The following is a 25,536-nucleotide window of genomic DNA, read 5'->3' on the forward strand; positions in this document are numbered from 1 at the left end:
GGCCCCGTCGTTGCGGCGGCGGCGCGGGGGCGGCGGGCGCGTTGATCCTAATTGGAGCCGACGCGCGGCTCCTCCATAATCCTCCGACATCCCCCCGCCGGCTCGTAATTCCTGGGCGGGCGCTGCCGCCGGCTCTGCGGGGGAGCCGCCGCCGCAGCCGGGCAGGTGTTGCCGCCGGGCGGGCCGCGCCGCGCCGCCCCCTGCCCGCCTCCCGCCGCGGGGGGCGCGGCCGCCATGTTGTCCGCCGGCCTGCCGGAGCGGGAGCGCGGCCCGCCGCCCCCGGGTCAATCGTGGAGCGGTAAAAGCTCCTTTGTGGCGCTAATTAGCGCACGGAGCCCTGGCGCGGCCGCATGCGAGCGCTGGCGTCCTGCCCGCAGAGGCGAGGGACGCCTCGGCTCGCCGCGGGTCCGCCGAGGGCAGGGTGGGGAGCCTCGGGACGCGGGCCCGCCGTGGGTCGGGGCACCGCCGCAGCCTGCCTTGGGTAAACGCAAGGTCGGTCACGTCTCGCCCGCCGCCTCGCAGGCCGTGGGTGTCCCTGTGCCGTGCTCACGGCGGTGTTTTGCTGCAGATGCTGCTTGTGGCCGGGTGGTTTCTGAGGGAAGAATTGGAGCGACTGGGTCCGGCTCCAAGCCCGTGTATGTGTGGGTACCAGTGGTTCTCGTAAGAACACCAGTGACTTCCCGGTTTGTTTTTATGCTCTTGGCGTGGCTCAGGAGAAGATTTGAGGTGTTCAGCATGGCTGCTGGTCATCAGGAGAAGCTGCCAAGTGCTGTCTCTTCCCTCTCATAGCATCTTCCCGAGTTTTGTCTGAGAGGTGGAGTTCCTTTGCTCTATGCACTCTGAACAAAGGGTACACGTTGATTTTGCTCCTGGAGCTGTGCAGGGTCCCCAGACCTCAAGCGCTAGGGTCATTGCAATGTGTGTATGTGACTGGGACAAAGGGACAGAGATACCAGGGTTTGCCTGCTGGCTCCGAGCCCTGCTCTCAGGCTGCCATTATCAGATGACCACTATCTGTCTCAGTGTTCGCTTGGGCACTAATTTTTTCCTCTCCCTGTGAGCACACAAATTTATCTTACTAGGGATGGTGTACTTCTGCGGGTTTGCCAGAAGTAGAAATACGAATTGTTCAGCCTCTGCTTTAAAGGTTTGGACTCTATGGTTGTTTACACATTCATTTTAAACAGATGTAAATCTAGAGTTAACTGCTGAAAGAAGAGTTAACCACTGTGCATTTCTGTGAACAGATACAGCTAACTTTCAGAGAAATGAAAATAATGAAGTGGTGGTGAATAAGCCAGGCACCTTGCTTTCAGCTGTAGTACACAGAGTTTCTGAGGAGCAGATGTTCTTCCTCTTGCAACTGCTGGTCTTTAGCTGAGGAGGCAGCGAGGTCCCCCGGGCCTGTGTGAGGCATGAATGTATGTACAGGTTTTAATGATGTCAGAGTGTCTGATGAAGGCAGAGTCCCCACAATCTGATCCTTAGATGTAGAATTACAATATTACGTGCACTGCCAGACGTGCTATAGACATGGATTAGCTTCACAGGGACCTGCCTTTGCATGCCTTTTGATGTGTACAGTAAGCTATTGAAACAAGATTAATGGGCATACTCTTTGTCAGTTCTGGGCTTTTGGGGCAGATTTATATCTCGAGGTGGGTCCTGTAATCACTGGTGCCATACATTGCAACTTCTGCTGATTTCTTGTGCCGTAGTGTAACGTAAGAACTCTTTCAGTCCTTTACAACAGGTAGTAGTGCCATTTCTGACAGGACTGGGCAGCTCTTCCACTGCCTGGGCTTTTGTGTGTTAGTGGGATTGATGAAGCTTTCTCCCATCCATTCACTTTAGTGTGCTCCCTGATCCCAGCAAATAGCTGTGTACTGAACTGGGACAATAAATCTTTGACCTTTACACGAGACTGAAACAGGCATGAGGAGAAACTACACTGGTCTGCTCCTCTGTTTCTGCATTTGGACTTGAGGTAAACTAGCAATCCAAGAGTATTCCATTCTCAAATGCTTCTGTTTTCCTTCTAGTGGCCACTTAGAGAGTGTTTATCATACACCTTAAGGACGTTTGCTTTACAGAATTTTTCTGACTATTTTTTGTATTTAAATAGCCTTTCTCTTACTTTGCATTGACCCTGCTATATTCAACAGCAGCTTAATAAAGTCTGGGGAACTGGACTGTATTGATTTGGGATTGATCTGGACGCTTTTGAATCTTTTCCACTTCTGTCATTCTGAGCAAATTATGCTTCAGTTTTGGTGTCTGTCCACTTACATATCTGTTTCTTCTAGTGACTGTTACTGTTCATTTTTACTGGTGCCAGTTCTAGATATATGTGCTGAATGCAGAAGTCTAAGGACTTAGGAACTTTTTTCTCTTTTGTCCTCCTGAACAAATTTAATTCTAATTTTGGCATACGTAGTAGAGGGTATCTCTTGGTATATAGTGAAGTCAGTTTGGCTGCAGAAGCACTTGAATCCAGTTTAGCTGATTCTATGGGAGGAGCCAGCCACCAATTTCACCAGTCCTCACAGAGCTATAGGATTACTGAGACCCACAGGGGTTTCCAAGTGTGCCCTGTGCCAGCCACACATGCAACATGCTACTGAAACTTGTGGAAATGTGACTGTGGTATCTCATGGACTTCACTGCCACTAGTGGAATCCATCTGTACCTTTCATTTCACATAGGTACTGGAGCAGGAACTTACAGGTGAGCTAAACAAAGGGGTCACTACTTACAGCTTGTCTGTCTTTCAAAGGATGGTATTTGGTCCTCTTTGTGGAAAGAAGTTTTAGCAATCACATTTTTGATTCATACTGATGGGTTTTCTTACTTGGAACCTTGATTCTTCTTAGACAAAACTGTGGTCACTAGATCTCTGTAGTTCAGCCCCTATAGTTCTTCCTGTAGCTAGACCTCAGCAAAGTGTTCTAAGTAGTAGGTTTTCTCTCAGGGAGGGCAGATCTACTTTGGAATGACATGAAATTTGGTGATGTTTCTTACAAAAAAAAATCTCCCCCAAATAAAAAAAAAGGATAAGAAGAAATATAAAAACCAATTAATTTTTTTGGCATTTGTTTTCCTTTTCAGGTAAAAAAATGGAGCAGAGTAAATTACAGGGAGTAGTAAATATTTACTATTTTAAAGGCAAACATTTCCTCCTCTGTTTTATTTTTTTGTTTGGTGTGCTTTTTCTTTCCCTTAGCGAAACCACCCCCTTAGCTTTTATTTCAGGTAGATTCAACTGAAATTTTTTCTGCCCATGATTGTTTTTTGTTTGGCCATTGAACCAGATAATCCAATATTTGCACAGCACTCCCTGGAGCTGCATGAAGAGGTAATGTTGTCATTATGACAGGTAGACCTCAGGAGATTACGTGAAAGCACAGGGTCTCCTAGCAGAAGCTCCTTGGCCTTTAAATGCTCACTCTCAGATCCTTAGGATTTCCCTGCAGATCTCTGGACTGTGTTATATTAGTGGGGGTCGAAATCTTGAGGGGGGTCTATGGTTTCCCAAAGGAAGAGTAATAATGGTATTCAGCAACAGGACATGTTGTTTCTGGACTGCTCTTGAGTATTTTTCCCTTAAGGGAAAGATAAGGCTTCTTGTGCTAAATGTTGGGATTTACTCCTATGGATGTTTGAAATTTATTTTCTTTTTAGTTTGTGGCTTTTTAGAGTTCTGAAAATATGGTGATAAATCTATATACCTGTGTATCTTTTCTGCTATGGGTTCTTGCTTAGGTCAGTGTACTTTGTTCTGTTTGTACAAAAATATTTATTCCTAATTAAACTCACCTTCTTTTGTTTGTACCAAAACATCCTGGGCTCATGAAAACTGCCTGCCCTGTCTGCTTGGACAAGGATTTTGCAGATCTCTCTGCACAGAAATTCAAAATTTCTGCTTCCTGACTTAGATGATTAGTAGTATAAATTTTTTAAGAAAATGCCCAGTGTTAGAAGCAGCTGCAGGTTTTGTGCTTGTGAAACCTATTTGCACAAATATTAAAAGCCACCAAAGTCTCCACCCATATCTGCCACAATTGCTCAGATCTCCAAACAATTACAATCTAATTAGAGCCGGCATTCAAAGTTGCCTCCAGCATTTGAAACAGAAGTAATTTAGCTGTAATAAAAGTGTAGATTGGCAGCTCTAGAGGCTGAACTCTGCCTATCCACAAAATGTAGCCGGGGTGGGAAAGAGCTACAAGAATCACTAGAATGACTGAAGGGCCTGACCCCCTGCCTTGAGATGACAACCCCCAAGGGATGAACAAATGGGCAATTTTCTACAGGTCTCTTTACTGCCACTGCCAAGAGTGCTGCAAATTACTGACAATAATTAGTATGTTGTCCGTGGCATGAATACATTTCTGCTAGGAAAAACACCTGATTCATTGTATGATAACAATCAAATGCCCATCATGTAGTGATGGTGTTTATGAAGTTAAGGATTATTCTGAATTTGAACTGCAGCCTTTGAGGTGAAAGGCTTTATCCTGTTACCAGTCTGCTGTGTGTGAGGCACAGGGCTGTGATTACCAATTCATTTCATAAAGGCCAACCGTTTAAAATTCTTTCAAACTAGCAGCTGCTGGAGGAATGAAAAAGCAACTGGGTCTGGACAAATATATTTTTTTCTCTGTGTTAATTTAAGAAGAGAACCTGCAATTCTTCCCCCTGATGAATGAGACTTCCTATCAGTGTTGAGCTATCACCGGTGACTGATAGCTTGTCTGTGCTTGCTTGACATAAGGAATTCTTCCAGTTTCAGAGGTGGAAGTCGTGTTTAGGCTAAAGACTACCTGAGAAAATAAGCTGCTTCATGTTACCAGTCAGTAGGAGGAATCATTTGGATTTGATGTGGAGGTGGGTTCTAGATGAACCTGCTTTAGCAGGGGTGTTGCATTTGATGATCTTCAGAGGTGCTTTCCAACCACAACCATTCTGTGAAAAGAGCCTGCTTGCCTCAGTTTCTTGTGGTGCTACTGGATTCTTTTATTGCTGTCAGTTATAACCAAAGGCAGGGGAAAGAAACCCTTCCCCTTCCCTTTCCTTTCCCCTCTTTCCCCATCCACTGGTTTTTATATGCCAAAATACTGAATTATAACATAGAAAGGATCACCAGTCACTTCTGAAAACTGACAAGTCTTAGCTTTCCTTCAGCCAATTTAGCATACGCCTTACTGCAGCAGGCAAACCTTAATTCAGTTGGCAGTAGGATTACAGCAGGTATATTTATCCTGAAGAACACCCATTTTCCATTTATAATTATCCTCTTCTCTGCTGAGTCAGGAGGAAAATCAAAATTATCCTCTGTTTTAGATTGTTTTCCTTGGACTGACATGAAAATTCTGGATGACATTGTCAAAAGCATCCAATTTATTTAGGATCAAAAGACTGCAGCTTTCAAGATCATCTGTTCCTCAGATGTGTAAGGGACCTTAGAAAACAGTACCTTTGGTTTCTAATGTTGAAGATGAAGACATAGATAGAAGGTTGCTGCTTTTATTGCTGTTAGTATGGGATAAGATCATAATTTATGTTTTCAGATGAGGCTTTGAATATGGTGGTCTTATGTGTTCTAACTAGAAGCCAAGTTGCCCTGAGCAGGTTTCAAAAGTGTATGAGCGTGCACTAATAGTTCCACTGTAATTTTTTTCTTTGTCCCTCTGCAATATGTATTTCTAGTAGTCACAATCCACTCCAAAGGATGAAGAAGAAGGTAGGAGGCTTTGTGGATGCATGTGAGAAAGTGTTTTTTTCTGGGGGAAGTTATGGTTTGGGTTTTTGGATTTTTGGGGTTTTTTTCTGTAACATTCTTCTCATCTGTAAATTGCTACTTCCTGTTTGAAAACTGTGTGTAAACAAGATGCTGTTATGCCTCCTTCATCGCTGTGTTCCATTTCCCCTACAAGCAGATTCAGACAGAGGATGTCCCTCGTTCCAAGGAGTACGTATGCCGCCAATATCCGTGCCTCAGTGATCTAGAAAGATGCTAACCCACTCAAAAGCCAAAGCTGTTTAGAGCAGTTGTACCTAGAGACACGCAATACAGGTCCTTTTCCAGTTCTGTTCCCTCACCCCTATTTAAGAAAAGCAGAATTCTGTGAACAGCTATGACAGCCAGCAACCTGTCTCCTCATCTGACTGCGTGGAACTATATCAGCAATTTGGCCCAGCATCTAACAAAACACCCCATGAATCTCACCAAAATACAAGATAACAATACAGATGGAGTAAGATAACAATACAGATGGAAGCATTTAAGTTAGTATATGTATGTAGAGTAATTTGGGTTGATAAATGCTGCAGAAGTTTAAAGCACTATTTTGTCTCACGCTCACATAAACTTACATTCCTTGGCTTTGAATTTTGTTGTGTGGATTAAGTTATAGCAGATCTGTCTGGAACACCCATTGAAGCTAAACAGTGGTGCTTCATTGTTTAATATCAGCTGCTTTATTATGGGAATTCAAATAAAATTTGACCTAAACAAGGCAGACCTTCCTGCTATTTTTAGAATGTTATGCCATATCCTGTGTCCATGTTTCACAGGCTGGTGTGTTATTAATGATGTGTGTCCTTCCTTCTCTCATTAATTGATGCATAAGCTTTTGGGAGGTTTAAAATCATGCAGAAAAGTGGAAAAGGGAAGAGAAGAAAAAAAAAACCTGCATGCCTTGATACCACAGTTGAGGTGGGAGCAGGGGTGGGTTGCTCTAGGCAAGTTCAAAACTGCACTGCCTCACAGCATTGCTGGGATCCATGAGCTTTGAACATTGTCTGGCTCCAATGCCTCCATGATCCTGTTCAGAGAAGTTGTTTCAAATGTGTCTTTTCCCTCTGTTGCCCCTTGCCCTGGCATCTGGCAAGAGGGCAGAGGAGCCTCTCCTTCAATTTTCTCCTGAGTGATCTCCATCTCACCGTTGTTCGCTTTCAGGTTGGAGGCAGGTGTGCAGGAGACCATAGGTTCCTTTAATCCCTATTAAGAACAGCAGATCACAGTTGCCCCTCTGGCCTTGTTCCCTATGACTATGAAACTAGCTTTAGCAGCAGAGAGATTTAATCTTTCTAGTGGAAATGTAGTGCTGGTCAAAGGTCTGCACGGCATCTTTTAGGACAGTTTCTTAGCTGTGTGAAGTTAATTGTGAGGCAGTGTCCGTTCCAAGTCACAGATTTTGGCAGAAGGCTTGTGCTACACTCTTGCCTTTCTGCAGCTCTGCTCCCTTCCCTGGGAGAGATCTTAAAGAGGAAAGCCACAAACTATGCCAGACGTGCAAAGAGGCCTCCAGCCCCTCTTAGAGGCTCCTTTATTTGCCTGCCTCCTCTTTCCATTACCTGTCTGGTGACCAGAGGGAGGGAACAAACAGTTCTGGGATGTACTACAAGCTGCGTGGGGATGATAAGCAGCTCTGTGTTTCTTTGTTATCTCTAAAACCTACCTGGTGCAGTCTGTCAGCTGCTTCAGGTGCTCTCTGAGAGCACGGACAAGGATGAGCCAAGGTGTCTATGCTACATAGTACTCTGCCTGTACCCTTGCCAGTGCCTGTGGCAGATAGGAGAGGCAGATAGGAGATAGGAAGCAGCCAGTCACTCCTTCAACAGTTGCTGCCCAGTTTTGTTCCTCCATCTTCAGTTAATTTAGATCATACCTTAAGTGCGTCCACAACTACGTTTAAGCAAAAGCTGTTACCATAGTAACACTGGAGATTTTCTAAATGCAGTCTGTGATGTAAACAACTAAAATGACTGTCACCCCAAATAGTTTATTTCTTCTGTGTAGTTTATCGAGTATTTAAATATGTTTTGGCACACACAGGTTTACCACTTCTAAGTATAACTTGGAGGAGTAACACATCTTTTCTTACTGCTTCCATTTCAGCAGATCTGTTTCCATGTCAACAGCTCACATTGATAAAGAATTGACATTCTGACTGCATTTGGCAGTGTAGGATACAAGGTGACAATTAAAATAAATCAGTGTTTCTAATGATGCTGATGTTAAAACCATGCCAAAATACTGGGATTCCCATGCACAGTAGGCAGAGATTGCTTCTTTTAATCTGCGGAGAGTGAGGCAGGAATTCTCATGGGAACAGACTTTCTTTGCAAGGTTTTTAAGCCTTCCTGCTTACAGATGCAGAAAGACTGGGAAAGCAAACTCTCTCTCACAGAAAAATGCACCTAGAGCTCTGTGTGTATGTGCACATGTGTGTTTGCTTTGGCTCATCCACTTCTAATCTAGGTGAGGTCTAGGAATGTGTAAAGCATGTAATAAAAAATAGAATGCAGTTCTTGGATTAGAAACCTGTTTTGAACCGAGTTTCTTGCAAAAACTGTGGATCAGGTGCCCCCTCTTTCCATTCCTGATTTCCTTGTAGTGAATATATGTGTTGAAATTACTGAGGGACAAGAAGCATGGAGGCCCAGAGGGGCATTTTTTTTAAGGTTGCAAGCCCATTCAGCAGACCGGCACTTCAAATTGTGTATTTTGGGGACGCTTGTCTCTGTGAGTGGCATGTAGATACATAATTGTTGAGGTGTCATCACTGTGCTTGTTCTCCCTTAGTTCATAAGGGCTCAGATTAGTGTCCTAATGTATTAAGCATCCCAATTATACATGGCATGAGACACAGAAACATGACCCCCATTTTAGAGGGGCAGAGAGGGATTGGAAGAAGTTTTTCAAAGCTGCAGGTTGGATTGGATAATTCCAGGTGGTACAAGCTCCCTACCTGTGGCTGGGATGGCAGAAAACTCTTTATCTGGTATTAACTCGGGGTCATAATGAAGTCTCATGGCAGACATGGAAACCCAGCTTAGCTTTCCTGATTTATAATGTACTCACCTTCAAGGGTGAGAAAAATTTGGGAAAATATTTCCATGGAGACATTCCACTTGTCTGAAGGTACTCTGTCTAGTTTGAAGTAGGTTTATCTATAATTATATAACAGAAATATAAAATTATAAAGAAAATGATAAAGAAATATAATTATATATAATGGAAATCTATAATTTCTGTTGCATCTGGGGACTACAAATAAATGCCTTCTAGTCTTAGGTGTGTAGAGGATGTGCCTAGTGATCTTAGTTGCTGTGGATTCTCCTGCAATCCAATGAAAAGAAATAGTTATGTTCAAGCAATAGTTCATATCACCTTCAGCCTGTCTAGCAGTGCCTGATACTGCTTTGTGAATGTGTAAATTCACTGGTTACATCTTTCATATTATGGAATTATATAATTTTTGTGAGTTTGACAAGTGCACAAATTTATTTAGTGAGGCTTCTATTTTTGAATGAAATTCTTAGGTGTTGTTTTAGAGAAAATAATATAAAAGCAGAAATACTGGTAAGAGTAATGTGGTTCCTGGTACCACTGAGGTATACCAAAATCTGGTGAGATTTGCTCTCGTACACAGAGTCAGTCATTTGTGTAATGGAGAGTGGAGATGAATATAATAAATCCCTCACATTTACTAATGACAATTTTATTTTCAGATTGGATTCTTTGGAGGATCTCTGGGCACTTCAGAAGAATTAGTGGATTATGTCTCACAGCAGCCCATAAGATAGTAAGTATTATTACTGTATTTTGTAAACATAATTGTGTTTTATTAATAATCAGAGAATTTGTAAAATCAGTCAAGTCCATGGCAAATAACTTTTCCCAATAGAAGAATCCCACTCTTTCAAATACAAGACGTGTGCAATGTTTATATTTCAGCAAACAAGCCAGTGCTGAATGATTTTAATTTGATTGTGCAGGAGTGAGACACTTTTAGGACATACCCTGTGAATGACACTAAAGTGCTGTAGCATAAAAAATAGATTGCAGCTGAGACAGGATGTGTAATCTCTGTTCTTTGGTCTTGACTATTGGCTGTAGCTGACAGCAGAGTAGCAGCTGGTTAAATTGGGCTGCACAATAATTAGGGCTAAGAAGATCCAGCCCTCTCTGTTGAACTGCTGTTGGCTTTCCTTACTGTATTACCTCATCTCCTGGCTGCAGGGGTTGGCAATCCTTCAAGGAGGCATGCACAATATTGTTTTCCCCCACCTTGAGTTAGAGGTATAAAAGTAGCAGGGGCTACTTTTTGTGTTTCTATGTTTATACTTTGTATGTGCTTCTTCCCAGAGATTGGGCTGAGTGAGGGGTCCTGTCAGGGGGTAACCTCCAGCACCTGTGGGATTTGGTTTTGAAGGACACCAGGGTCAGGCAGGTGCCCCTCCTGGTGCCACAGCTTTCAATGCCTGGCTCTGCCTGAGTTCTGGTGACTTTAGACACTAGAAGATTTAACTACACACTTGTGGCTGTTCATTCTCAAGCTAAGTTTCAGTACCTATAGCCAGTGCTCCATGGAGACATGACTAGCCATATGGTAGTGCTGCTTCTACCCATTTTATTACCTAAATTTAATTAACAGGCAATTATAATATCTAGACAGACAAATATAATAATGTACTGTCATGCTTCATTGTAAATAACATCTGTAGTAGCCAAAGCAATGTTATTTGACTTAATATGAATGTACTTGACATATGCCATCTAGAGTGAGATGTACATGATGCCTAAGACAAACTCTGTAGTAACATGTGGTCCCTGTTTTTCAAAAGCTCTGGAAACCTGTCCATAATCAATAACAGTGAAGTTCTAAAGAATGAAAGGGTGGTCATAATCATTTATATATGAGTTAATGCAAACCAGAAGAAATGCATAACCAAGCACAGACAGGAACTGGCAAACAGCTATAACAGTCCAAGAAATTCTGAACTAAAGACTCCTGACTTTAACAAGACCACAATGCCTAAGACACAGCTGAGAAACCTTTGTGCAAAACAGAAGGAACATATAAATTAAGCATGTTAAATGGTGTTTGTCTGTAATTGGATACAGCATAAATGCTGAAAATGTTAACCTAATTCTGTCCAAATCTGAAAATAAAGTTTGTTCCTTCCACCAAGAATTTCTTCTAATTTTGCAGAGGTGCATTTGTGGACTACTAATTGAAAAAAATATATAATTCTAATAGCTGAGCAAACCCTGTTCCAATCCAACACTAAAAAGTGGAGGAGGGGGAAAGAAATTAGTTACACCCCCTCATGTAAGGGAAAAAAACAAAAGGTGGGAAATAATAAAGAAAATTAGTTTTCCTAATAAATCAAATATATTACGCTTTTGGGTTCTGCCCTTCTAAAATAAAAGAAAGCAAGTGGTTGTCAGTGGCAAACTACTACATTGTTGAATTTTAATAGAATTGTAAACTCCATTCCTCAGCCTTTGTGAGAATGTAGTGGAAATGCAAGATGCTACTCACAGTTCTGCTTGGTTTCATTCAGTGTCAGAGTTGCCTTTTGTTGTCAGTGGGGTGCAGTTCCTATGGAGTGAAACAGCGCATACAGCATGGACTAAAGTGCCTCAAAACAGCTGTGTGCTGCCTTAGGCAGTACCTCAGTGGTTAACAGGGATAATGAATGTGCACACTAACAACAGTGAACACAGCCAGTTTAAGGATCAAGACCAAAGGTTATTTTTGGGTAAAAGAGAGAAGAAGGTGAAATACACAGGCATGCAGGAGTAGAGTGTTGTAAGCAGATTTAAGGCCTTGGCAAAAAACAAAGACTCTTCTTTCTCTGCTGTTACTTTGCAACAAAGGTTTTAACCTGAAACGTAGGCAGCTAAAATATTGCTTCAAGCTGCCTTAAACTTCACAGAGGCTCTCTTCTGTTGAGGGCTGGGCAGAGAAGGGAAGGGTAGTAATTAGGGCTTACTGAGAACTAGGGGGCTTTCTGCTTGGGCACAAATTCCTGAGCAGTCACTTTGCTACCTTTTGTAAGGATAGGAATGCTCTTCCTAGACTCTTCATGCTGGTGCAGATAGGTGTGCAGGCACAGAAACCTCTTACCAGAGAGAATGCTGCAGTTTCAGTAGTAACAGAGTTTTAGCCAAAAAGAGTGAAAGAGCATGCAGTGACACATGCAATACCCCCATCTTCGTCTGCTCTCCTGGATGTGCCAAGTCTTTCTGCTCTTTTTCTAGTCCACAGCAGAGAAGCAATACAGCAAATTGACTGCTTGCTGCATTCTCTCTCCTGTAGCTGTAAGATGATGAGCTGTTGCTACCACTGGAAGAGTGCTACTGGGTTTCTGGTGACAAAGTAAGCAGGTACCAGTGACTGGCAAGTGCATACTGCATCAAAATGGAAATTCCAGGGTGTTAGAAATGTCTCACCTTGGTTCTGTCTGGATGTTTAAATGCTGAGTCAGCATCCCAATTCACTGTGTTATTCTGGAAGAAAGTTACTCCGTTTACTCCTCAGGTCCCTAATTGCTGGGGTCAGAGACTGGACTATAATTGCTGCTGTCAGCTCACTGTTAAATAGAGAGATGTAAAATACCTCCTTGCACATAATTTATAAACATTTAAAACCCATCAGGGGACATATAAAACATTCCTTTTTTTGTAACATTTATAAACTACTGAGGAGCGCAGAAATATTCCCCTATATTAATTACGGTAATTTAGGTGATGTCCGTGGAGGGCTGGTGAGCACAGCAGCTATGATTCTCCCCCACAATTCTCTTATTTCCAGGCACTGAGGTTCCCCTGAGTCTCTTCCAGCTGCAAATTCTCCTGGCATGAAGCAGGGTAATGCTGGAGAGTGAATGTATTTTCAGACCATGTATACATGAGGGAGTTGAACGAAGATTACTGGTAAGCCTGCTTAGTTAAACCAATGGAAAATGTGGCATGGACAGTCTTATTTCATCTGGTCACTTCTTTTAGATTTGGATTAGGTTTGAAATCAAGTAAACTCCCATTTAACATCTTTAAATAAAGATGTATGAAGGCATTCACATCAGTTTAACTTGAATTGTTTCAGTCAGATTTAAATGAAACCGGTGAAGCTTTCTTGTACGGAGGTGACCTCAGTAAATACAAATTTCTGTCTCTATTCTACAGACCAAAGGAGCTGCAGCTCTTCTGGGTTTTCTCAAGGCATAATTTTAGTCACCTAGGCCAGTAGCCAGTGGGAGTTACAAGCTTTGCTGGATGAGAGTAAATCAATTGAGGGACATTTAGTGGTCAGGAAAGGAACATGAAGGAAGGCAGCTTTACTTGTCACTTGACGAAAATGTGCACAGCAGCTTATTTGAGTTTCTCCAGGCCTAGTGCTGTGAATGGTTGGGTCTGCCATGGGCCCTCAGTATCTTGTTATTGTTGGAGTATCAAGTGGGGCTAACACAAGCACACATGGGGTCATCCAAGTGATGCATCTGACTGGGGAAAGGTCAGCCTGCAACACGTATAGACAGCAAATTCCCTTTAGAGTATTCACTGCTCTGCTGGGACAATACCAAGCTTTTGGTACTTGTGTGTGAGAGAAAGAGAATGGGCAGGTACGTATTCCACTTGAGTTATTTCAGTTATTTCTGATGTAAAGTAAGAAATGCAGCTACTTGCAGTTCATGAAACCCTGGTGGTGGGCATGTTCTCCTGCAGTAATGTGGCATTTGGAGAATAGAGTATGTTATACCGAATGTCATCTTGAGTTTCCCCCATGAAATAATTTGAAGAATGTTCCCCAGCTGCACATGCTGAGCTGTGAGAATTGCTGCTGAAAGCACATAATGTGATGTATTCTTAATTTTAAATGACTCCATCATGAAGAATTGTTAGAGAATTTCTGTGGTTTTGAAGGGTATAGGTATGTGGTTTTCTTCATCAGAGGTGAAGCCATATAAGCACTGCTTGTCACTTTCTTGTTATGCACTTGCTGTGTCACCTGTGTGTCAGTGAGTGTCCCAAAACAGTGATGGAAAAGCACTGGATCAAAAGTAGTAGGGTTCTTGAGCCAGAGGGGGGCTGATTAGATCCAGTGTCTGAAGGAGATTTCTTCTGCAGAGGTGTTCTTCCCATTACAGTGCCGCTAGGCCATATATCATTGGAGTGCTGAAATTTGTTTTTATCAATTCAGAAACAAGATCCTACATCTGTTCCTAATTACAGGTAGGGGTCTCAGAGGAGGTCTGAGTTACTGTGTATGTGGATATCAAAATGCCTAGCTCTCATTATTTGAATAGGTAAATAATTTTATTCATCATCTGTGCAGGGACATAGGAAGCGTAGCCCAGGAGATGTTAACAATTAACAGCAATCTCATCTGCATTACTGGCTATCAATATCTTCTACTCAGTAGTTTAATATTGACTGTGTAAACCCTCTGAAAAGGGATAATTTTCTTTTCTTCACGTGAATTGGACATTTACAAATATATTTCTGGCTTTGTTCAGATTGTATTTTTCTACAGAGGATATGATTTATGGTTTTCATTCTCTGTGGGGGAATGAGGGACCAAGCGTCTTCTGTAAAATGTGTGCTACCACAGCTTGTGGCTGGCTTCCATTCAGGTCAGAGTGGTAACCATTGTGCAGGACTGCTTCCTGTGCCTGAAGCGGGTTATTTCTCTGGACCCAAAATTTTACTTCTGATAGAGCTGGTATTGCTTTTCATTTTGAGAGCATCTGTCCCTGTTTCATACAGTGTACAGTTCTACTTTCCAGTAAGTGCAAGAAATTGTTCTTAATTTTTAAAAGGCCTTGCCCTCACTGTACAGTTACTCTAGTTGCTTGCTAAAAGATCACATGTAAGAAATACACCAGCCTGTATGGATGCAATTTATTGCTATAGACTCAAACAGACATGAGAGAAAAATAACAAAAAAGTGTAACTACTTGTAAGCAAATACACTACTGTTAATATTTTTAACTTGAGCTGGCTTGCCTGAAGCACACTGGTGCCATTTTCTGAAGTCATCTGCATAGCCATAGAGTATGGGCAAGAAATAAAGTTATAAAGTACCACATACCAGATGCTGATACCACCCCTCTGTATAGTTTAACCACGGCACTACAAGGTGTCTCTCCTCCTTGTGGAAACTAACTCAAGAAACTGTTAACTCAACTCCCTGTTAAACAGTGACTGCTGAGATGCGTTTTCTTTCCTGCTAGAAATTCAGCTGTATTCCAGGCTGTACAAAATACTGCTGACAGATTTGTTCTGCCCACTGCTAATTGTGGTAGCAAAAGTGCTTTGATGGTTTCTATGTATGAGGCTGGGAAATCCCTCTGAGAAACTTAACACATGCGGTAATGTAAAATACACTGATGCTGTTACTTGAATTTTTCAGTTTGTTGGGGTGAACAGCAGTTACCTGCCAATGGGAACAGGAGACAATCTGGTGATTTCAAATCGGTGCATTTAATTTGAATTCAGTACCAAGCACATTGCTGAAGCTGTTAGTAAAGCAATCCGTTTGGAAGCAACTACAGCAATATGGGTGGTAAATAGATGGCACCATAGATTTATTAAAAGTCATACCAACTAATTTCTTTCTCTGATAGGATAAAAAGCTTAATGAATAAGGTAAATCCACCAGAATTGGGTATCTCCATTTCATGGACATTTTTCTTACAGTTCCATATGACAGTCTCATAAGAAAACTAGAAGCATGGATAAGATATAATATTTTATAAAATACAATGGATTGAGAGTCATTTTGAGTGACAGTAAATATATATGTCAAGGTATATCTGAAGTGCTTGTCATATTGGTACTTATATATGTATTAATAACTCAGTTTTGAGAGAGGAGAGTGCTATCTTATAGGAATCAATTCTGGCTCAAATACTAAGTTAATGTGCTCTATTTTCATTAATTGCTTTGGTGGTAGGATTAAGACTTCATTGATTATATGAGTGAATGATATTAGTCTTCTAGGGACTGAAAATACCATGCGGAGAGTTGTCATTAAAATATCCCCTTCTCTGTATGTGTGCCTGGCATATGCACTAGAATCTTGGACTGGGATTATGTGCATAGATGTGCCACTTCAGAATTTTGTCTATAAAGAAAAACTCCTTCTGTCCTACCTGGGATCAAGAAATTGACTTTCTGTCTGCAATTACTCCAAAAAAACCCAAACCCCAAAAAACCTCACATTGAAAACTTACATTAAAAGGACACTGAGATTGTAAAGCCAACCACTGAGTAATTAGGAAATAATAGAATTCAAGTGGCCTGTATAATTTTATTTCAGCTTCTTAATGCATATTTATTATGAAGCAGTCTTTAATTCCAGGAATTCACACTATTTTTAACTCAGGATTCTCCTTTGGTAGCTGTCTGCAAAGGGAGGAATTTCATCCAGACAGCTTTTGGCTTCGTGCAATTTTATGAAAAATTCCTCAGAACTTCATTGCAGGCCAGTTTGCAGCCCACTGTTCCTAACTGTATTCTTGCAAAATGGAGAGGTGCAGGCAGAGACATTGAAGCACTTCAGAAAAATGTTTCAGAAGCGCTACAAAGAAGCATGTAGTTCTGAAGTGCAACAGTGATTTAAGAAATTGGTGAAATCCGACTTCAAAAAATAAAAAAACTTTAAAAATCCTTCCAAATTCAAGTTTCAGTGCAGATATTTTGCAAGGTCTGTAGTTAAAGTCATAATATGATCTTATGTACACTGAATCTTTGTGTCTGAAGGTTTGCACTGTTGCCTTAGATGCATGACAAGTAGGCATTTTCTGTTGGATGCTCTGGATAATACCATTAGATGCACAATAATTAGGTGTTTTCATCTCATTAATATTCATTTTCATACATTTAAATGCCTCTCTTATAGCATTTGTTAATTAACATACATTTACAATGGTATATTCCTCTTCCCCATTCACCCATTCTGACTAATTTAATGAGCTGACATATCAGATGACTTCTCGTACAGGATTCTGCTGTTGTATCTTTGGTGGGAACAAAGGAGTGGTTATCGTGCTGTTTGCAAGCGGTATTAGCACAGTTATTTTTTCTCATAAGGAATCTGGGCCATGGAGAGTTTGTTCTCAGTGATGCTATTGCAAAATAGAGGGCTCCTTACTGTCTATTTCCTTTTATTCATATTGTTAAAACCTGCATTGCAGAAGCAAAATTTGTGCCCTGATATATTATTCAAATTGAAGGCAAATGCAGTTTGTACCCCTAAAAGTTTGTGGTATTTGCATCTTGGAGTGTAGAGTGAACCTGTGAGACTGTAGAAGTGGGATAAATCAACATTAACAGAAAAAAGCCCTTTAAACATTCTTGTAAGTAGGGCTAATTTAAAAGGTAAACTAAAACATTCAGGGGAGTTGAAGGAAATCCCTATTTCCTGATAATGTCTGCAAGGAGGTGAAATAGTAACTGAAATGCTGCTGTATAATTACACCTGCTGGGGATATTCATTATGATACTTTGGTTTCTCTGGAGTCTGACTATTATTAGTGAGTTAGTCAGCTTGCCTGTGTATCGTACAAATATTTTAACAGACCATGCATAGCACCTCCCACAATAAAGTCTGTGGTTTCAATCCTGTGTTGCTGCTGAAGGACAAAATAATAATAATAATAATAATAATAATAATAATAATAATAATAATAGCACATACAGAAAATAAACATAGTTCCTTCTGTAGGTTTTGCAGATAAAGTTTTTGTGACACTACAGTTTTTTGAGTCTCCTTTCACCAAAAATTAAGGTGAAAAACTCCTGTAAAATTCTTCATACTGATACATCAAAAAGCAATCTCAGCAGTTAACAGATTATTCAAATTCAAAGGGAGAAAACACACCTGGAGGGGAATTTTCAAAAAGGCTCAATGTCAACTTAATTCCGTTCCCACTGAAGTCAATGGGAGTTAAGTCAGTACAGAGCGTTTTTCAAAATCTTAACCCTGGGATCTGCATACCCATCTAAGTTCGATGAGGTTTACTCTTTAGGAGATTCCAAGTTATTAAGGGAGAGATTTTCAGTAGCACCTGAGGGATTTAGAAGCACAGTTCAATTAGTCTTTCAGTGCAATTTGTGCTTCTAAATACCTGAGACAGGTTTGAAAATCTCACGCTAAAACCCTGTCTCAGCTGTTGGTTAAAGCCTCAGTGCACATGTCTATTCTGATAAAAATAGGATTGCAGTGTGAGGCACATGCAGAATTTTGCGTGTGGTTGGATGGTACGCCAGGAGAATAGGCTGTCACATCCTCGTTAACTATAAATGAAGGGCACTGTCAAGTGAGGAGCGTTTGAACAACACTGCAAACACTGCCGCTGCGTCGCTGTCCTGTGCTGGGCTCTGCTTAATACTGAGGAGTCACGTTCCGTGACCTGTGTTAAACTGAGAGGCATAGAACTCCCTGAAGATGCAAGGAGGGTAAGTTAGTATTCATTTTGAGCACGGTGGAAGGATCTGGTGCCCCACTTTTTGGATTGGCATATCATTTAGGAGTGATAGATACGGTTATACGTCAGTGAACATGATTTACATGGGTTTAAATGGCTCCTTTTGACGTGGTTTTTATACTGCAGCCACCCAACAAAACCTTGCCCTGCCGGTGCGCTGAAGATGATCAGATTTAGGTGTCTTGACAGCCCTTGCTTTTTCTGCTGGCAAGAAGAGACATATCCCTCCTTTCCCAAATTTCATGGAAGAGAAAACACACTCCCTTTTAAATGTCTGAAAGAGGAAAGAGTAGACAATTCTGTCAGTGTGTTAGAAACTGAGAGATTCAGTTGTGGCTCTTAGGTGAAAGATACCAAAGTCCAGTGTTTCTTCATTTAAGGGCAGCTGGGATGGCAATGCTGAGTTAACTCCCTCACCGTTTGGAAGCCCCAGGTATGAAATGTTGGTGGTTGAAAGGTTAGTCTGGCTTCTTTGCTCATAGGATGCAGTGTATGTTTCACACAGAAATGGGCAGTATGCCTCTTTCAGAGGTCAGATTCTACTTGAGATACATCTAAGCACTCCCACTGATAGGAAGTAGTTGGATGGCTACTGAACCACATTACTGCCAGAATGATGCTTTGAACCATACTGGTCCCCCTCAAGACCTCTTGTGAGCATGCCTTGCTTTACATTTTATGTCTGCTGTGGTGTACTTGAATAGGAATTTGGGGATCAGGAAAGAAGAAATGGGAATAAGAAGCTGATAAAGAAGTAGTTTTCCTTTAAAAAAGGATGGCTAAAAAAAGCATACTAAATTTGAATTAGTGTGCAGTACACCACACAAAAATGAAGAGGAAGCTTGTAATTTATTGCAGGGGCTGTCCTAGTCACTCTGAAATTAGGCCTAACAGAAAAATCAGTCTTAATCTTCACTTGGGTAGGCAGATGGGTGAAAGAAAGTCTGTTTTTGTACCATCTCTTCTTCTCAGCAAGCCTTGTACTCATGTCACGGAGAGGAGCAGCAGGAACATTACAGCAGCAGACCTAGAGAAATGCCAGATGCTCTTCTGTGAGCAAAGGGGGATGAAGCAGCAGGAAATGAAAGGCGCCTCATATCCTGATGAATGCAGAGAGGTAGCAAGCTCTGCAAAGCAGGGTGAGATAGCTCCCCACTCTGTAAAAGGAAGGAGTCTGCGAGGTGAAGTAGTGGTAATTCACACAACCCATGCCAGCCTATTCAAGGGACTACTGTGTAATTCAATACAGAGTGAAGAATTACCATCTTTATACACTATTGAACCTAAACCAAGCTTACAGCCAAACTGTTTCAAAGGAAAGCATTTGCACTTGTACTGGAAATAACAGTTAATGAATGGTTCTAGAAGCTTCAGATGACATTAAGAGTTGAGATTTACTGTCTGAGTAGGATATCTCTTATGACAGTACTTTTGTTTAAATACAGATTGCCCTTTGGAGCTGCTTGATAAAGGAAAATATGACCAACAATGTTATGGAGCTCACATTTCAGGGAGAGGAACTCTGCAGAGAGCTGCTGCTTCTGAGGCCTTCTGAGTACACTAAAGTAGGAAAGCTCTGAGTATCAGAAGGGTGGAAGAGGATTTGTAATAGGCAGTTCCTAAATTGAATGAAGCAAGGTGGTGTGTGGCTGGCTCATCATCAGGACAAAAAATGGTTGCATTATGGAGAGGCTAACGTCATGGAACTTAGGATAGGTCGGTAGGCAACTGAATGAGGTGAGAAAAATGAATCATAGAATGGTTTGGGTTGGAAGGGACCTTTGAAGGCCATATAGATCAACTCCCCTATAATAAGCAGGTGCTTCTTCAGCTATAAGTTGCTCAGAGCCCTGTCTAACGTGACCTTGGGTTTTTCCATGTGATCTACAACTTTACTGGGCAACCTGTTCCAGTGTTTCACTATCCTCAGAGATGAGGAAAAAAAATCTAATATATCTAGTCTGAATCTACTCTTTTTTGGTTTAAACCCATTACCCTTGGTCCTATCCCTACAGGCTCTATTAAAAAGTCTGTCTCCATCCTTCTTATAAGACCCTTTCATGCACTATAAGGCTGCTATAAGGTCTCCCCAGAGCCTTTTCTTTTCCAAGCTGAACAACCTCAAGTCTCTCAGCATGTATTCATAGGGGAGGTGCTCCAGCCCTCTGATCATTTTGATGGCCCTACTCCAGACTCACAGCATCAGGGATGTGTCTTTCCTGTACTCAGCTGGATGCAGCACTTCAGGTCGGGTCTCACCAGAGGGAGTAGATGGGGAGAATCAGCCCCCTTGACCTGCTAGCCATGCTCCTTTTGGTGCAGCCCAGGATATGGTGGTCTTCCTGGGCTGCCAGCACTCATTCCCATGTCAAGGTTCTCATCAACCAACACTCTCAAGTCTTTCTCCTCAGGGCTGCTCTCAATCCTTTCTCTGCCCAATCTGTATTTGTGTTTGACATCACTCAAAGCCACATTCAGGATCTTACACTAGGCCTCATTAAATTGTATGAGGTTCCTATGGACCCACTTCTTGGGCTTGTCCAGGTCCCTCTGGATGGCATCCCATCCCTTGGGTGTTTCAGCTGCACCACATAGCTTGGTGTCACATGCAAATTTGCTGAGGGTGCACTCAGTCCCTTTTGCTGTGTCACTGGTGGTGGAATTAAACAGTACTGGGTCCCAGTACAGACCCCTGAGGGACAGGACTTTTCACCAGTCTCCCTCCAGACACCAGGTTGTTTACTGCAACTCTTTGAGTGTGACCCTTCAGCTAATTCCTTATCCATGGAATAGTTCCAATCTGTACCATTCCAATCTGTACCTCTCCAATTTTATAGAGGAGGATGTTGTGGGGTACTATCAAAGCAGAGTTTCAGATGGACGCCATCTGTAGTTCTTGCCTTGTCCACTGAATGGACGAGCTGTTGGAGTAGTCACAGGAAAATGTAGCTTGAAGAGAAAGATGTAAAGAAGTGAGAAGAAGACAAAAGTATCCCCTCAACCCAGATAAAAGACTGAAAGCTCTGGGTAACTTTTCTGATTTGGGCTGCAGAAGTGCCTGATTCACAGAGACTCCTATGTTGTGGTCCGTCTCTGAACAGACACTTAATGCAGTCTTATTTATAGTTTCAATTTTGTGAAAAACTGCAGCTCCTGATAATCAAACACTGGAAATATCCTTTTGATTCTGCATGGCTTGCCTGGCCTGGAGGCTAGACCCAGAGTGATGGGTAATGGGAGCTTTGACAGGAGCACTGCACAGATTGGTGATTTGGAGAGTAGCATTTTCTTCACTTGTGGTCTAATCTTGGAGGAAGTGAGTCACTGCTATCTTTTTTTTATTTGCTTGGAAGTTGCACTGGTAGCAAGAACACATTATAGAAGAGTGAAATTTTCTGTCATTCCTTCCTATACTTGTGTCTCTCTTGTGCTAACTTACCCACTTAATGCAGAAGAAACCACTCATCTTGAAATGGGGTCCATAAACAAGTGGCTCTAAAAGGGACAGATGAGCTATTTAATTAATGGCTTCTGTTCATCCCTACCACCCAGCCTAGCCTACTCCTGCCTTTGCCTGGCTCAAGGGAACAGATGATAGGGCAGTAGTGCTGCAGTGTTCCCTTCCAGGCAGAGCCCGAGCTCTGTTCAGCTTCCTGGGCAAACAGTGACCCTGCAGCAGCAAACCCTCTGCAAAATATTAATCCTGCTGTAAGGATGATAGTGGCACAAAGCTGTCTTAATGTCAGCCTTAGCAGGATGGACAGGTGAGATGTAGAAATAGCTGATACAAGAATTTTGGGAGATTCCTTGGGCCCATCCATAAGGTTGTGCAAATCCATGTCCTCTAAAGATGCTTCTCCTCCCTGACCCCCAGATGAGCTGTCCTCACAATGCTGAGGCTGAAGGCTGGGATAGAGTGTGTATCCCTAAGGTAAAGTGGAAATAGAAACATATACCACAACTAGTGCTGTGCTCCTTCCTGATGTAATCAAGTACTGTAAGTTTTACACACCAGTGCACAGATTACTGGCATTTACTAGGAAGAATGAGGAGCAGGCTGGCAACTGCTTGGAGGCACATGGAATATACAGGCAATTGCTCTGGAGCATGGGGAACACACAGGCAATTCAATTCCCAACTGGTTTCTAGGCAGGAGATACCAATTAAAATTAAAAGAATAAAAGACCGCAAGCTTGGGACTGATGATACGCTCTGGAGAGAGGAGTTGCCAACAGCTTGTGCTACAAAGATGCCTCTCTTTCAGTGGATTTCAAATGGTGAAAGAAACTCAGGTAACAGATCATTCTTTTCTTCTGGCTTCCCTGATTTTCATGTACTCAGTCCTACAGCCAAAATTCCTACAAAGACAGACGGGGCTGCTCCCCGTGAATTCCAAACAGCGAGCCAGCCGTTTGAGAGCTGATGCAGTGAATTCGCCAGCAGTTAGCTATACCTAGGAAGTGAGATTTTAAAACTGGGCATCAGGTAGCTGAGCAGAGAATGTTGAATCATGAGGCTCAGATAATCCACTAATGAGAGTGTGATATATATATATATATATAGATATATATGAAATGATTTAGGAATAAAAAAAAAGTTATCCATCTGACATGTCTTTCACATTAATTGTTCATGAGTCTCTGAAGCAAACCTCCCGTTCTGATGAAGAAAACTGAAGCCTGACTAGGTGAGGTTATTAGACATATGTGGGATCTGCAAAGCTGGGGTTTATACTGTGTCCATCACAATGGTATGTAGGCATCATGTGAAAAGTGTGTAAGTTTTAACTGTAATTACCAAAGTGCAGATACCATGGGGCAGATGAAGTTGTAAATCATAATCTGTCATTGGTTATGAAGTCAAAACATGCTTTCCTTCCCTTTTTGAGAAATCATGTGAATATTGATGAACTAATCAGGTAGAGGCTGCTGGATAGGAGAATTTTCACAAAAAAGCAGTGAGTTTACTCAATTTTTAAAATGTTTTGTATGAAAGAGGATTACACAAAGACTCTTAGTGCTTCAGGATATGGAAGTCCTAATGGTGGTGCAAGGCAAGAATTGTGCTCTTAACTGAACTCTCCACCAGCCAGAGAAAAAGCTGTGCCCAGCCGCCACTGAAAAATGGTGGCACCGATCCAGTCAAAATTTCTGGAGGAAGTGTATGCATTGTTTTAAGATGCATTTTGTCACAGGTGGCCTTTGCTTGGGAATCGGAGAAGGAAAGTGGCACTTCACCTCTGTTGGGTAATAACCAGACTCCACACCACAGTACTTCAGAGTCACTGTGGTTCCTCACGTCAACACAATTCTGCTACAGTAGGGTTTGCTTTGTGAAGGATAAGTTTGTATGGCTTTCAGATTTCTCTTTTGGAGAGCTTAACACAGAAACTGATCCACCAGCAGGTGCAGGATAGAATCATTAATTATTGCTTAGCTTAACAAACTGCATCTTAAATTATGATATCGATTACAATGCTGAATGAAAAGGCTGAGCTGGCATTACAGTATTTGACACAAGCAGCATTTTAAAGTGTTCACACTGATTGCATGATGCACTAGTATTGTTTTTGAGGAGCAATAGTCTTAAAATACAGCATTCCATGAAGTGTTAGGTGCTTCTGAATTCATCTACTTAAACTTTGACTAAAAAATTTTGTATCGCAAATGGTGCTCACACAGAGTTTTTGTTCTCCTTAACAAGTACAAGCCAACATTTGCTGTATCGGTTCACCAAATAAATTACATTAAAGCACAGCAAAAATACATTTGCAGCATCCCTAGTAAGTTCTGTAGGATCTCCTGACAGGATAAACATATCTTTTCTGCCCTACTATTTTTCCCTCCCCCCAAAACGAGCAATAAAAACATTTTGCATAAACAAATTCCAAATTACAACTAATCATAGGAAAGCTGACAAATGTATGCTATGCTAGTCTGTGAAAATACTAATCAAAGCAGTCTGTCAATTGTTAAAGTTAATGATTTAGATATGCAAAACTCTGACTAAATTTTTGTGGATAATTACATAATTACGCCTGGGTTAACACAATCAAAAATAGCAATTGCATGCTCCATCTTGAAACCACCACAGCAATTCCCTACTATCTTTTAAAGGCCTCTTTACCCTTGCACCCCCTGCAAACAAAGTGCAGTAGGAAAATAAAAAACTGGGAGACACCCGTGAAGGAAAAGCAACAGTGCTAGGTGTCTCCTGCCTATTCCAGACACTCTTTGCCCTCTGCAGAAACAAACCCCTGGAGAACAAAGAACCTGCTAGCGTGGGTGGAGGTGTGGGAAAAGACAGGCAGATAATGGAGGATTGGAAACAGGAGAGTTATCTGCTGTAACAAGCTGAAAGAGCAGCACCTCCAACCATGGATTGAAATGTGTGTGACAGTGAGCTTTTCCTGTGGGAGGTATTGCAGATTGAAGGGGAGGGAGTTTATACTTTGTTTTAAAGGTCTCGCTGTCATGCAAGAGCCTAGGACTGGCAAGGCTTACCTAGGTCATTAATTTTTTCATTTAATTATCATATCACTCAAAAGTTAATTTTGAACCCAGACAGTCCCCTCACAGGTGTTTCCCTAGAAGGTGCTATCAAACCCTTCTATCCAAACCTCACCCCCCTGAGCTATGAAATGACCCCTCCATCTGAGCACATGCTTAAGGCCTTTCCTGAGGTGCTAGAGGAAGGGAGACTTTTGGTGAAGGGGAAACAAAAGGGAGTAAGAAGACCAGGTCCTAGTGAGCACTGGTCTTTTTTCATCTCCTTTGAAAACAGCTCTAAATCTATTCTAGGCACCTTTGAAAAGCCTGAAAAGCAAGAAATTCTCTTGCACCGCTGTTTCTCTTTCCTTCTTATGTTGGCTTCATGCTCTCTTTTTATACTAGGTCTAGCTAATACTGTATAGAGATCCCAGTTGTCAGGAATCTCAGGAAGGTGACAGAGTATAAATAAAATGAATATTGGGCTCTTTGCTGGATGTCACATTGACTGGGTTGGGGTAATGGTAGTGATGGGGATTTAAAAAGTAATATATCTCTTGCGTAATTTTTTATCGTAATTTTTCTATAGAGTTTCCATTAAATAGATGAATGACCTAAATGAAAAAGAGAAATATAGCGAAAGTATAAAATCAGTCCCTGACAAGAGCTACGTAAAAAGAGCCAGCCTTCTGAAACTGGCTGCCTAAATTCCAGAATCTGCAAGTAGGTCTTCAGGTGAATTGACTGGCTTTAATAGTGG

The 25,536-nt window shown here is 41.8% G+C and overlaps 1 protein-coding gene across 1 annotated transcript in view; it reads left to right on the top strand.

The window, feature by feature from the left end:
- The first annotated feature begins 234 nt into the window (after window positions 1–234).
- Window positions 235–25,536, top strand: part of LOC147653087 (uncharacterized) — a 39,958-nt gene continuing 14,656 nt past the window's right edge. Inside the window, exons 1-3 of the mRNA XM_086890440.1 lie at window positions 235–492; window positions 569–635; window positions 9,520–9,593. Of these exons, the coding sequence (XP_086746566.1) occupies window positions 235–492; window positions 569–635; window positions 9,520–9,593 (399 nt within the window). The remainder of the gene's footprint in view (window positions 493–568; window positions 636–9,519; window positions 9,594–25,536) is intronic.

The sequence above is a fragment of the Cyanistes caeruleus genome, chromosome 5 (assembly GCF_971803275.1).
Source record: "Cyanistes caeruleus chromosome 5, bCyaCae1.hap1.1, whole genome shotgun sequence".
In the NCBI taxonomy this organism is placed as follows: Eukaryota; Metazoa; Chordata; class Aves; order Passeriformes; family Paridae; genus Cyanistes; species Cyanistes caeruleus.